Source organism: Phocoena sinus, chromosome 6, assembly GCF_008692025.1.
Source record: "Phocoena sinus isolate mPhoSin1 chromosome 6, mPhoSin1.pri, whole genome shotgun sequence".
NCBI lineage: Eukaryota > Metazoa > Chordata > Mammalia > Artiodactyla > Phocoenidae > Phocoena > Phocoena sinus.
In genome coordinates this window covers 55,961,272-55,977,063 of record NC_045768.1, presented here as the reverse complement: position 1 = coordinate 55,977,063, position 15,792 = coordinate 55,961,272, and the positions used below count along the sequence as shown (strand labels likewise).

Below are 15,792 nucleotides of genomic sequence, written 5' to 3'. Positions count from 1 at the left end.
ATGGTAATAATACAGCCAGAAAATACAAGAAACATAAGTTTAAAATCCATATTCTGCCTTCTTCCATGAACAGAACATAGAAGCAAATAATAGAAAATAGAGAAATGTAGAAATAAAACATTAACAAAAAAAATTTTAGTATGGACACCAGGGGGGAAAGCAGGGGGGGTGGTAGTGGTGGGATGAATTGGGAGATTGGGAATGACATATATACACTAATATGTATAAAATAGATAATTAATAAGAAACTGCTATATTAAAAAAATAAAATAAAATTCAAAAAAAAATTTTTAATGTAATTCTAGGAACATCAGTAGAGGAATCTGAAAATGCTAATTTGGTGTGAAAACAAATAATTGCTTCTTCTTTAAAGAAACAGAGATTACATAAAAAAGAGTGAAATAATGCCATTTGCAGCTACACAGACAGACCTAGAGATTATCATATTAAGCAAAGCCAGTCAGAAAGAGAAAGACAAATACCATATGATATCACTTATCTGTGGAATCTAAAATATGACACAAATGAACTTATCTGTGAAACAGAAACAGACTCACAGACATAGAGAACAGACTTGTGGTCACCAAAGGGGAAGGGGAGTGGGGGAGGGTTGGATTGTGAGTTTGGGGTTAGCAGATGCAAACTATTATATATAGAATGAATAAACAAGGTCCTACTATATAGCACAGGGATATTCAATATCCTGTAATAAGCTATAATGGAAAAGAATATGAAAAAGGAATATATATAAATATGTATAACTGAATCACTTTACTGTACACAAGAAACTAACACGACATTGTAAATCGACTATACTTCAGTTTAAAAAAATGGAGGTTACAAACTTGTCCTTCAGAGAAACAAAAAAATTCTATATTGCTTTTTTTATTTACAGCTCTACTGAGATATAATTCACATAAAGTTCACTCATTTAAAGTATACAATTCAATGTTTTTAGTATATTCAAAGCACTGTACAGACATCACCACAACCTAACTTTAGAACATCTTTATCTTCCATAAAAGAAATTCCCTACCCAAGCCACCCTTATCTACTCCTCAGCCCTAAGTTACCACTAGTCTACCTCTATAAATTTGTCTATTCTGGATATTTTATATAAATGCAATCATATAATATGTGGCTTTTTCTACCTTCTTTTAGTTAGCATAATGTTTTCAAGGATCAGCCACATTTATAGCAGTATCAGTACTTCATTTCTTTTTATTGCCCAATTAAATTCCCATTGTATGGATATACCACATTTTGCTTAACCATTCATGACTTCATGGCCATTTGGTTTGTTTCCATCTTTTTGCTATTGTGTATAATGTTGCTATGAATAATCATATACAAGTTTTCTTTCCTGTGGAAGTATGTTTTCATTTCTCTTGCATATATACCTAGGGTGGCACTGCTGAATCATATGATAATTCTATGTTTATCTTTTAAAGGAGTAGCCAAACTGTCTTTCAAAGCAGCGCTATTTTATACTTCTAACAATGTATGAGTGTCCCAATAGGTCACATCCTTGCCAACACTTGGGTGGAGAGTTTAGCTAAGTTACTCTATGGTGCTGCTGACTCAGCATTCATTTTGTTTCGTCAAGAGTCCTGTAGTGACCTTAAACTGACATTAGCTCCCACACAAACGCATGCCCTAGAGAACAACTTGCAGAGTCACAAGCAAATGTAAGTTCCTTATACGACTTCCCCAACAGCCTCTGTGATCAACAGTCATCCCTGCCTCCCAGTGTCTAGTCCTATGCACCTCTTCAATAAGATCCCTGCGTGGCTTACCAAAACCCAACTCTTTTGAATTGACCAGTCTGGCCTTAGTCCAGGAACCTCAAGGCACTCTACACTTAAACCCTAATAAAGGCACGTGCTCCAGGTCCTGACTCTCTCTATCTGCACTGTGCCTTGACCTCTCCATGTGACCCCTTAAGGCATGCGGGTACTTCCTCAAGAACCTGTGAGTAATAAACTTTTTTCTACTTCAGTTCCTCTTGTAGTCTGTTGTTGAAATGTGGCTCACCATCTGGCACCCTATGTTCCACTTAATAAGAGGTAATTTGACAATTCTTTTTTTAATCTTTTGGCCACATCGCGCAGCACGTGGGATCTTAGTTCCACAACCAGGGATTGAACCCGTGGCCCCTGCATTGGCAACATGGAGTCTTAACCACTGGACCACCAGGGAAGTCCCTAATTTGACAAATTTATAACAATGTGTTATCGTCCATCTTTTTAATGCTTGCCATCCTAGTGGGTAAAATGGTATCCCACTGTGGTTTTGATTTACATTTCTCTAATGAATAAAGATGTTGAGTATCTTTTCACATGCTTATTTATCAGTTGTATGTTTTGTTTAGAGAAAGGGCTATTCAAAATTTTGCCCCTATTTTAATTGTGTTAGTTGTCACTGTACTGAACTGTAAGAGTTCTTTATATATTCTGGATATAAGACATCTGTCAGATATATAATTTACAAACATTTTCTTCAATTCTATAGGTTGTCTTTTCACATTCTTGTCAGTATCCTTTGATGCACAAACATATACTTTGATGAATCCCAATTAACCTATTTTTCTTTTGTTGCTTAGGTTTTTGGTGCCATATTGAAATCACTGCCTAATTTAAGTATGCACAAACATATACTTTGATGCACAAACATATACTTTGATGAATCCCAATTAACCTATTTTTCTTTTGTTGCTTAGGTTTTTGGTGCCATATTGAAATCACTGCCTAATTTAAGTACACAAACACATGATCCTGTTTTCTCCTAAGAATTTATAGTTTTAGCTCTTAGATTTAGGTCTATGATCCATTTTAAGTTACCTTTTTGTAAACAGTGTGAGTTGCCTAAATTCATTACTTTACATGTGGATATTCAGTTGTCCCGGCACCATTTGTTGAAAAGACTATTCTTTCCCCATGAATTGTCTTGGCACCCTTGTCTAAAGTCTATTACCATAGTATGAAAGATTATTTTTGGACTTTCAATTTTACTCCATTAATCTATTATCTAACCTTAAGTCAGCACCACACTGTCTTGATTACTGTGGTTGTGGATGAAGTTTTGAAATAAATGTAAATCTTCTAACTTTGTTCTTTTTCAAGACTGTTTGGGCTATTCCAAGTCCCTTTGATTTTTTATGAATTTTATGACAAATTTTTCAATTTCTGCAATAAAGATAGCTGGAATTTCAGTGGAGATTGCATTGAATATACAGATTAATTATGGGAACATTGCCATCTTAACAATATTAAGTCTTCCTATATTATCTTTCCATTTATTTAGGTGTTTCTCTAATTTCTTTCAATAATATTTTATATTTCTCAGTACACAAACTGTGCACTTCTTTTGTCAGGTTTATACCTAAGTATTCTTTTATGCAATGGTAAATGGAATTTTCTTAATTTCACATTTCTTCTCTAATTGCTAGCATATAGAAATACAACTGATTTTGTATTTCTATCCTGTAACTGGGCTGAGCTCATTTATTAGTTCTAATCGTTTCTTAATTCCTTAGGATTTTTCATATACTAGATCATATCATCTGTGAACAGAGTTTTACCACTTCTTTTCCAATATAGATGCCCTGTATTTCTTTCTCTTGCCTATTTTCCCTGGCTAGAATCTATGGTACAGTGTTAAACAGAAGTGGTGAGAGCAGATATTTGTGTCTTGTTCCTGATCTTTGGAAGAAAGCATTCAGCCTTTCACTATCAAGCATAAGGTTAGCTTTGGGTTTTTCACAGATGCCCTTTATCAGACTAAGTTCCCTTCCATCCTTATTATGTTTAATATTTTGATCAAGATAGAATGTTGGATTTTGTCAAATGTTTATCTCTGTCTCTATTAAGATGATAATAAGATTTGATTCTTTATTCTACTAATATGGTACATTATATTGATTGACTGATTTTCATATGTTAAAGCAACCTTGTATTTCCTGGAGTAAAGTCCACCTGGTCAATATTTAATCCTTTTTATATATTGCTGAATTTTGTTTGCTAGTATTTTCTTGATGATTTTTACAACTATGTTTATAAGGGATATTTGTCTGTAGCTTTCTTTTCTTTTAGATGTCTGTCTGGATTTGGTATCAGGGTAATGGTGAACTCACAGAATGAATTAGGAAGTGTTCCCTCCTTTTCACTTTTTGTGAATAACTAGTATCAACTCTTCCTTAAAAGTTTAATAGAATTACCAGTAGAGCCACTTGGGCCTGGGCTTTCCTTTGTGGAAAAGTTTTTTGTTTGTTTTTTTTGAGGTACGCGGGCCCCTCTCTGTTGTGGCCTCTCCCGTTGCGGAGCACAGGCTCCGGACGTGCAGGCTCAGCAGGCATGGCTCACGGGCCCAGCCGCTCCGCGGCATGTGGGATCCTCCCGGACCAGGGCACGAACCCGTGTCCCCTGCATTGGCAGGCGGACTCTCAACCACCAGGGCAGCCCGGGAAAGTTTTTTTAAATTACTAATTGAATTCCATTTCTTTACTTGCTAAGGCCTATTCAGACATTCTACTTCTTGCTTTGTCAGTTCTACAGTTTGTGTCTTTCTAAACATTTGTCCATTTCATTTGGTTATGTAGTTTGTTGGCATACAGTTGTTCCTTATAATCCTTTTTATTTCTGTAAGGTCACAGTAATGTTACCTCTTTTATTCCTGATTTTAATAATTTAAGCTTCTCTCTTTTTATCTTGGTCAGTCTAGCTAAAGGTTTACTGATATTGTTGATCTTTTCAAAGAACCAGCTTTTGGTTTCTTGATTTTCTCTGTTGTCCTCCTATTCTCTATTTCATTTATTTCTACTCTGATCTTTATTATTTCCTTCCTTCAACTTGATTTGAATTTAATTTACTCTTCTTTTTCTACTTTGTTAAAGTGGAATGTTAATAGCTTTGAGAACTTTTTTCTTTTTTAACATAGGCACTTATAGCTATGAATTTCCTTTAAGCATTGTTTTAGCTGCATACCATAAGTTTTGATATGATCTGTTTTCATTTTCAGTCATATCAAAGTATTTTCCATTTTCCTTTGTGATTTCTTCTCTGACCCCTCAGTTATTTAGAAATGTGTTGTTAATTACCATGTATTTGTGAATTTTCCAGATCTCCTTCTGTTAATGATCCCTAATTTAATTCCACTGTGGTCAGAGAACATACTTTGTATGACTTCAATCTTTGTAAATTTATTGAGATTCATTTTGTGGACTAACATATGATCTATCCTGGAGAATATTCCATATGCACTTGAAAAGAATGTGTATTGTGCTGTGGTTGGGTGCAGTGTTCTATATATATATGTATGTCTAGCTGGTTTACAGTGTTGGTCAAGTCTTCTATTTCCTTGCTGATCTTCTGTCTAGTTGTTCTGTCCCTTACTGAAAGTGACGTATTGAAGTCTCCAACTATTATTGTTGAATTGTCTAGTTTTCCCTTTAATTCTTTCATTGCTGCTTCATTTATTTTGGAGCTCTGTAGTTGGATCCAACTTATAACAATTTTAAACAAATGTTATTATGTTTCCTAACAGATTAACTCCTTGATAACTATAAAATGTCCCTCTTCTGTCTCTAGCAACAATATATATCTTAAAGACAATTTTGTCTGATATTAATACAGCTACTCCAGCTCTCTTTCAGTTACTGAAAGCCTGTTTTATCTTTTTCAATCCTTTACTTTCAAGTTGTGTTTTTGAATGCAAAGTGTGCCTCTTATAGACAGCATGTAATTTATGTTTTTTTTTAATTCAGTCCTCCAATCTCTGCCTTTTGACCTGAGTGTTTAATTCGTTTACATTTAAGGCAATTACTGTTAATAAAGTATTTATTATGTCTGTCATTTTGCTTCTATTAGGCTTTTTTTCGATTTTTTGTTCATATATTCCTCCATTATTGCTACAGATATTTTCTAGTGTATTACATACATTAAGTCTCTTGTTTTATCTTTTACTATATATTTTTGAGTTATTTTCATAGGAGTCTCCCAGAGGATTACAACAGACATTTTAACTTAAACAATCTAGTTCTTATTCATATCAACTTAATTTCAATAAAATACAGAAACTCTGTTCCATTCCCTTTATTCTGTATTTGTCATAAAAGTAACATCTTTATACGTTATAAGCCCTCCAACACAGTTTTATAATTGTTGCTCTTTTATGTTGATTTTGAAATAACCCATAAATATGTAATAAAGGAAATGAAGAATAGCCTCTGAATAAAAGGCAGGTGGAATTTTTTTTTAATTATATAAAATCTCCTTTTGGGTAGTTTCTGGTTAGACTATCCTTGGAACTTTTGATTATAGGTAGCAATGGATATGTGCCCCCTTAGTTTAAAAATACAAGAAAGTCATGAATTTGATAAGGGACATATTTTTTAATTCTTAAGAAGAGGTCAGCAAACTATGGCTCACAGGCCCAATCTGGTCCACTACCAATTTTTATAAAGTTTTACTGGAACACAGTCATGGCCATTCATTTACTTACTGTCTATGGTTGCTTTCACACTATAATAATAGAGTTGAATAACTACAACAGAGACAGTATGGCCTGCAATGCCTGAAATATTTACTATCTGGCTTCGTATAGAAAAAGACTGCAGACCACTGCTCTACAAACATTTTAAAATAAAAAGATATACTACTTGCTGATTGCAGAAAGTACAGTAATTATAGAAAGTGATAAAGAAAATATTCTTAATAAGATACTGATATTGTGTGAAACATATGCATATTACCTGCTTCTTTAAATAACACAAATTGAAAAGTCTTAAAATCTGCATAACTCTTACATAACTTTGAATAGATTTAATCCTAGGTCCCTTATGTTTTTTGTTGTTATTAGTCATTATTTTAAGTGACCTCTTTCTGTTTGTTTGTGGTGTATGGAAATAGTTAATTTTTTAACATACTGATCACATAAATCTAGCCTTCTGCTGAATGATTATTATTGATGCCTGTAGATTTGTTCATATTTTCTATGTTAACAATCATATCATCCCCAAATAATGACTTTTTGCTTTTTTGTTCTCAATTATGAAATATTTTATTTATTTTTCCTGTCTTACTATACTGGTTAGGAACTCCACCAAAATCCTACATACAAGCAGTGATCACGGCTATCGTTGTTTTCTATACATCTTGTTCCTGATTTTAAAGAGAACGCTTCTAACATTTTACCATTTAAGAATATTATTTGCCACATGTTTTTTGCAGATATCCTTTGTCATGGTAACGATGCCTCTCTTAAGTCTTAGTTTATTACGGTCTCCTTTTTTCTTTTTAAAAACATGAATGAGTCCATTTTCTTTTTTACTATGCAACACTGACTCTGTATGGAATGGATCTATTTCATAAGTAAGAAACAGAGATCAAACTTATTTCTTTGTTTCATCCTTTTGAATGGAAAAGTACCTCTGGATTTCTCTAAATTGGTACTACATATTACCAAAGATTATCCAATAAAGTAACTTATAATTTGAGGTTGTAAATAATCACTGGCAAAATCTTATCTTTCCTTCACTTCAACTTAAAAAAAAATTATTAAAAAGAAAAAATGTGAGATTACATATTATTGAACAAAACATCAAATTTCCTGGGAAACTATCAATATTCCAAACATTTAGGATTTTGCTAGTAAAGGCCATTCTTGCCCTGTTCAAAATTTAACTATAGGGCTTCCCTGGTGGCGCAGTGGTTGAGAGTCCGCCTGCTGATGCAGGGGACACAGGTTCGTGCGCCAGTCCGGGAAGATCCCACATGCCGCGGAGCGGCTGGGCCCGTGAGCCATGGCCGCTGAGCCTGAGCGTCCGGAGCCTGTGCTCCGCAACGGGAGAGGCCACAACAGTGAGAGGCCCGTTTACCGCAAAAAAAAAAAAAAAAAAAAAAAATTTAACTATAATCTTAAGTGGTAAAGTAGCATCTCACCAGGACAGCTTTATTCTCAGAGCATTCTAGTTAAAGAACATGTATGAACACTTTCTCTAGTGGGGAAAGAGAGTCTTAATTGAAGAAGATTAGATGCTAATTGGTTCTGGTCTCTGATATTAAAGACCTTGCAATTTAAAAATATGGTTGATAATTTCTCCCACTTTGCCCTTTTACTATTAAGTTAATTAGTCACTTTACTGGAGAAAGTACCTGACTCTGTAGAGTACATTGTGCCTGGTTGATTCATCTATATGGAAGACGTGGTTGGGTGGATACCAGATCCTTTCTGTTTCATTCATTAAAGCAAACATACTATGATACACAGGTGTGACTCCTAGGAAAGAAGCAGAAAAAAAATTATTAGATAGTGAAGTACATTTACATAACATCTATAATCTGCAATGGGGCTGAAGCAACAACACTTAAAATCAGCACAAAATGCAGTAGCAGTCAAAATCTTCTCGTTCAACACGACTTACAACTGAATTCTTAATTAAATATATTTTCCCCCTATATTTTAAAATTTGATTGCTACGATTCTTTCAAGCACATTATAAAATATATTTTATCTAGTTTTTTAGTTGTCCTGTACAGTAAGGTTGATACAAAGTTACGTGTGTTTTAAATAATCATGAGGGTACCAAATAACTAAAATATTTAGGAGTCATCAGATGCTTTAAAGAGAACAGTGAAACAGTTTTATTTTTAAATGTCAAGTTTTATACAATATACCGGTCATTATATCCTCTGCACTATTTAAACTTACAATGAAATACTTTAAACATCAACTTAAAATGCAAGAATTGTTTTCAAAGATATTTTAGGAGGTACATTAACAAAAGGCTGAAGGACAGTGGACTTTTAAAAAAACATACAGAACACCTAAGTCACACAATTAAATAACACATATTATTTCCAAGCACATACAGAACATTCACACGTACATTCACCCAAATAAATACCAATCATATGGAGACTAAAAACAAGTGTCCAAAAATACCAGAGAATGATCATACATACCATGTTTTCTAATCACACTTCAATTAAATCAGAAATGAATACTAAGGAAAAATTTTTTAATCCTATATATTTGTAAACATAAGCCTCACAGAAAGTATGTTTACTCTACTGATGTTTTCATTCTTTTCCACTGTAGGCAAAATGACACCAACCTGATACACTGACAATGAAGATTTAAATTTTTTATTTAAGTTATTAACGTAACTGTCTACTCATAAATATGTAACAATTTCAACTAGTTATATATAAAAACATTATTCAGTAACAACTTTGAAACTGTATCCTTGCATCATTTTTGAATTTACAAATACTTCTAAATATCTCACAGGTCATAGGAGAAATTATAACAGAAATTAAAAAGCACTTATAATGAATGATGACCAATACCATGTATTAAATGATGGAATATAAATAAAGTGATACTCAAGAGGGAAAATTGTAGCTTTAACCTGCTTATATTAGAAAATCACAGATAATGACCTAAATTATCTAACTCAATGCCTTAGAAAACAACAGACTAATCCCAAAGACAGATGAAAGAAGGACATGATAGAGTAGAAGTTAACAGAGAATAAAGATTCAATAAAGAGAACCAACAAAATAAAATCTGATTATTTGTAATTACTAACAAAATAAATAAGCCTTTGTCCAGCCTGATCAAGAAAAAAACAACAAACAAAAAAGGAGGCATAGATAAACATTAAGAATTTTTTAAAGTATAATTACAAGTATATGTTATAAAGACAAAAAGTGTTAGAATAAATTTTGGCAGTAAATTTGAAAATGTAGACAATTGGACAATTTTTGAAAATCTACATTACTTTAAAAAATGGATTCAAGAATTTTAAAACTTCAAAAGAAAAATAACTATTAAAGAAACAATCTAAGCACTTAAAAAGTTGAGGAGAGGGCTTCCCTGGTGGCGCAGTGGTTGGGAGTCTACCTGCCGATGCAGGGGACATGGGTTCGTGCCCCAGTCCGGGAAGATCCCACATGCCGTGGAGCAGCTGGGCCCATGAGCCATGGCTGCTGAGCCTGTGCGTCCGGAGCCTGTGCTCCACAACAGGAAAGGCCACAACAGTGAGAGGCCTGCGTACCGCAAAAAAAAAAAAAAAAAAAAAAAGCAGAAGACAGTGCTTATAGTCATGTTTAGTCACACTACCTTATTCCAAAATGGCAATTATATATTAATACTTATTTCATGTTTTTCTTACTAGTTCATGTTAATTGGACTGTCTTAGGAAGGAAGAAAAGGCAGTGATACTGTGTTTGAGATATACATTATATTGAATAGATTGGACCTCAAAGAAACCTCAAAGTCATTTTTAACTCCCTTTCTTTCCCCACACACCAAGTCCAAATTATTCTTATTTTTATTTATTAATAAAATAATATTAATTAGTTCAAATGTTTCTTGTTTTTCAAGCCATTACCAGAATTGTGATTCAATTCTGTATCATTCTAGACCAAGAATAGTCATCATTCCACTAATATTAAGAGTCCCTATTCTATAATATGCACAAGATAGGTATGGAAAATACAAAAATGAAAATAGTGCCTAACTCTAAGGATCTCACAGTGTAGTAGATGACACAGAGAAGCCATTAGAGAATTACAATTCAAGGAATTAAGTGCAATGACAGTAAAGACAACAAGAAAACACAAAAGTACAGAGAGGTGACAAAGGTTCTTCGCTTGACCAAATTTTAGTCAGGTTCCTCTGAACCCTCTCCCTAACAAGCCCCAACCATGTATTTCCTTGTAGAATCCAGTTTAAGCAGGAATCCTGCTTAAGTCCTTTTAGCAAGAATTCGCCACCTTTGATATCTGATCAAATTCTTCACCCCTACCATCCCCCAGGTGGTAGATGCTCACCTTGGCCTGCTCAGCAAGAATCCTCTGTTAGGTTGGTTCAGCCAAAAATATTCCCAGACTTTGATGTCTCCTCTAGTAATGTTCCATTCACCAATGCCCCCACCCTACTTGCTCCTTGGCTATAAATTCCCACTTGTTCAGACTGTATCTAGAATTAAGCCCACTCCTCTACTGGAGTAGCTTCCCCTACTACAATAGTTGTTTAAATAAAGTCCATCTTTACCACTTTAACTTTCGTTTGGCTCTGGTTTCCTCTAACAGAGGTAAAAAATTTATCAAGAGGTTCAAGAGGAGTAAAGATAAACAAGAGCTGAAGGAATCTGTCACCAGCAGATCTGCAATACCAGAAATATTAAAAGGAGTTCTTTAAACTGAAGGAAAATGATGACAGATGAAAGCATGGAACTGTAGGAAAAATGAAGAACATGGGAAAGGGTAAAGATAAAAGAACAATGACTATTTAAAGCAATAATAATATAAGTGCCCTGTGTGTTTATGATGTATACAAAAGTAAAATATACTATATCAATAGCACCAAATGTGAAAAGAAGGAGTTAAACTGTTATAAAGTTCTTGAACTGTTTGAAAAATAACATACTAATTTAAGACTGTAATAAGCCAAAAATGTACATTATAATATCTAGGGTAGCCACCAACAGAAAAATACCAAAACTAGTACAAAAAATCCAATAGAAGAGATGAAGAAACAAAATATACTTGATCAACCTAAAAAACGTAGAAAAGGAAAACAAAATGAAGACAGATAAACAGAAAACAAACAAGATAATAAATTTAAACACAAATATATCAGTAGTTACTGACTATATTACATAAATGTAAATGAGCCAATTAAAATGCATACTCTATCAGTCTGGATTATTAAAAAAACCTTTGTGTTATTTACAAGAGATACTTTAAATGTGAGACACAGATAGGCTGAAGCTAAAAAGTAAGAAAATGATATACGACGCAAACACAAACCAAAACAAACGTGATGAGTCAACATTAGCATCAGATGAAATAAACTTTAGGAAGAAGCATTAGTTGTGATAAAAAGGAACACTTCACAGTGATAAGAGGGTCAGTTCAACAGGAAGACAATAATATTAAATGTGTGTACAACTAATAACATGGCTACAAAATACATGAAGCAAAAAAACATAGAACCAGAAGGAGAAACACATTCAAAATCTCTCAGAAACTGAGAAAAGACAAAAAAATAAAAATAAAAGGACATAAAATTTAAAAACTAACCAATTCAAATTTAGAGAACACTACACCTAGCAAGTGCAGAATACACACCATTTTTAAATGCATGTGAAATATTAAACAAGACAGTTGATAACCTAAGTAACAATGAAAGTCTCAAAAAATTTCAAAGGATTGAAATTATACAGAGTATACACTATGACCACAGAAAATTAAACAAACAAAAAAATCAGTAACAGATGAATAATTTTAAAATCCCCAAAAGGAATCAGAATCTAGATCTCCTATATTACCTAAAATGTCCAGTTTTTAACAAAAAGATTATGAGATATGCAAAGAAACAGGAAAGTGTAATCCTTGGGCAAGAAAAAAGGAAGGCAACAAACACTGCCTGTGAGAAGACCCAGATGTGAGATTTAACAAAATCTTCAAAGCAGTCATTATAAATATGATCAAAGAACTAGAATAAACCATGATTACAGAAGTAAAGGAAGAGTGACATCAGTGAAAATGGAATATCCCTATACAGCAACAAGAAAAACTGAGTAAAAACTGTCAGAATCAACTTCATGAGAACTCTGGAAAACAGTCAAAGATATGCAACAATCAAGCAATTGTTGAGTGAGGAAAAAGACAATTTTAAAATGGTAGGAAAAATTGGCAGCATTTCTACGTTCCTCTCTGCTCATGAAGGGCTTAGAGATGGCAGCTGGTATTTCCAATGTGAAACTCTGGTTCATGGCTCTGGAGTGAAGAGAGCCAACCTTAATCTCAAGGAACTGATTTTTGTCTCTTTTGACCTGACTGGAAACTGACAGAAGAATTGTTGCAAGAACATACCTATGTTTCACCAAATTTGGAACTTTCTCAGAGCAGAAAAGCAGCTTCATAGAGGTAATTCCTCCAAAATGTTGTAAGGCAAATGACCAATGTGCTGCCACCTGGGGCAAAAGTTCTAAAGTTGAGGCCAAAAACAGACATGCTGAAAACTAAAGAGAAAATGATGGGGAGAAAGTTTCTTTGAGGAATTAAAGCATTGAAAACCACCTTTATATACTGGAGAAGAGGAAAGCCATATTGATGCCCGAGGAAGGACAGTTAAGAGAAGACCCTTAAAGCTTTCACCTCAGGCTGATCTTCAGTCTCAGCACAAGCAGAAAGAAAAGGCTAAGGCAAAGTTGTACACAGACTGAATAAACACTGAAGAAATGATCAAACAGAGAGCCAATCTGCAAAGACTGGGAGAATTTTTGGTCCTCATTTCTTTTCTTTTGGTTCTTGGAATTCAAAGAAATCTCTGATAATAAAACCTGACCACAAGCTAAAGGAACAGAGACTTCAGAATTACACATGACAAAGAATACAGACTTTATAAATATAGTTTCGAAAAGTCAGTAAACAAACAACTGCCACCTAAAGCAAGCAACAAAAAACACAGAAGAGAGAAGACTCAAATTTCCAGTTACTACATTATAGATTTGAAAGATCCAACTTGTTGAATATTCAATCAAAAATTATGAAGCAAGCAAAGAAAGAGGAAAGAATTCCCATACACAGAAGAAATTAAGAGAAACTACCTTGAGGAACAGAGACGTAGGTTTTACTAGAAAATGACTTTAATTTGCTGCCTTCAGTGTGCTCAAAAATGCTAAAGGAAACCATGGACAAAGAACTGAAGGAAACCAGGAGAAGGATGTAATCAACTAAGACATGAACAGTATAAAAAGAGAAAATCTGGAGCAAAAAAATACAATAACTGAAACTGAAAATTCACTAGAGGGGTTCAAAAGCATGTTTAAACAGAAGAATCAGCTAACTGATTCTGATTCAAGTCAATTGAAACTACCTACTTGGAAGAGCAGGGGGGGAAAAAGAAAATAGAAAGGAAAAAAATGGAGAAAACTAACACACCTGTAGGATACCTTCAAGTGTATCAACATATACATTATGGGAGTTCCAGAGGGAGAGAAAGTAGAGAAAATGACAGAAAGAATATCGAAGAAATAATGGCTCCAAACTCCCCAAGTTTGATGAGAACCACAAATCCCACAAATCTAAGAAGCTCAGTGAGTTCCAAGATGATAAATGCAACGTGATGCACACTGAGACACATTAAAATCAAACCACCGAAAGCCAAAGATAAAGAGAATCTGGAAAACAGCAAGAGACAAATGATTCATTACATACAAGGAATCCTCAATTAGGCAGTCTCAGTAAGACTCACAGCCAATTTCTCATCAGCAACCACTGAGGTCATGAGGAAACTGGATGATATAATTAAAGGGCTCAAAGAGAAAAATGTCAAACAAGACTTTTACATCTGGCAAAATAATCCTTTAAAGATGAAGCAGAAATGAAGACATTCTCAAATAAACAAAAGCTGAGTGAGTTCACTGCTAATAGACCTGCCCCACAAGAAATGCTAAAAAGTATTCTTCAGGTGGAAATGATAACATATCAGACAGTAACTCAAAGTCATGAGAAAAAATTTTAAAACTGTTATGAAGATATCTATATATAAATACAAAAGCCAATATTACTGTATTTTTTAAGTGGTAATTCCTCTTTTAACCCTTAATGCTCTAATATAAAAATGCATAAACCAATAATTACAAAACTATGTTAACGGGCATGTAATATATAAGGATGTAATTTGTAAAACAACAACAAACAGGAGGCGGGACAGAGGTGTATGTAAGCAGTTTTTGCATACTATTGAAGCTAAGGTGGTATTAATTAAAAATAGATTATCATACTTCAAGAGATTAATTAAAATCCTTAGGGTGACCCCTAAGAAAATAACTAAAAAATACACAGAAAGGAAAATGAGAAAGGAATCAAAATGTTATAATAAAAAAATTAAACACAAAGGAAAGTAATAATGGAGGAACCAAGGAGTAAAAAACATCTGAGACATATAAAAGACAGAGCAAAATAGCAGAAAGTAGCCTTCATTACCAGGAATTACTACAAACATAAATGAATAAAACTATCCAATTAAAGGCAGAGATTGGTAGAATGGGTTAAAAAATAGAAAATGACCCAACTATATGCTGTCCACCAGAGACTCATTTTAAATCTAAAGACATTTTAAGTTGAAAGGGAAAGCACAGAAAAAGATAACCCATGCAAAGAGCAGGCAAAAGAATGCTGGGATGGCTATACTAATATCAGGCAAAATAGATTTTAAGTCAAGAACTGTTAAAAAAGAAGAGCATTATGTATAGATGAAATTCTCAATCCTTCAAGAAGATACAGCAATTATAAACATATACATATCTAACAAATGAGCCCCAAAATATATGGACTAAAAATTGAAAACTGAAAGGAGAAACAGACAGTTCAACAATAACAGTTGGAGAGTTCAATACCCCATTCCTAATAAAGGACAGAAAAACTATACAGAAATAGAGGATTTATATTACTATAAATCAACTAGATGTAACAGACATATTCAGAACACGACCACAAAATAGCAAAACATACATTTTTTTCTCAAATGTACATGGAATATTTCCCAGGGTAGGCCATATGTTAAGTCACAAAAAAAATCTCAACACATTTAAAAAGAATTAAATCATCCAAAATATCTTCTCTGATAACAATGGAATGAAAGTAGAAATCATAACAGAAGGAAAACTGGAACATTCACAAATATGTGGAAATTAAGTAACACACCCTGAAGAAACCATGGATCAAAGAAATTGAAAAAAGCACTGAGACAACTGAAAACAAAAACACAACATAT

The 15,792-nt window shown here is 33.6% G+C and overlaps 1 protein-coding gene across 5 annotated transcripts in view; it reads right to left on the bottom strand.

The window, feature by feature from the left end:
• The window catches only part of JAK2 (Janus kinase 2), a 118,905-nt gene that overhangs the window by 64,482 nt on the left and 38,631 nt on the right, over window positions 1-15,792 (bottom strand). For all 5 annotated transcript variants that reach the window (XR_004350372.1, XM_032634865.1, XM_032634867.1 and 2 more), the window contains exon 4: window positions 8,151-8,274. Coding sequence is in view for 3 of the 5 variants with exons in the window: in XM_032634865.1 (XP_032490756.1) it covers window positions 8,151-8,274 (124 nt within the window). In the remaining 2 variants the exon portion in view is untranslated. The remainder of the gene's footprint in view (window positions 1-8,150; window positions 8,275-15,792) is intronic.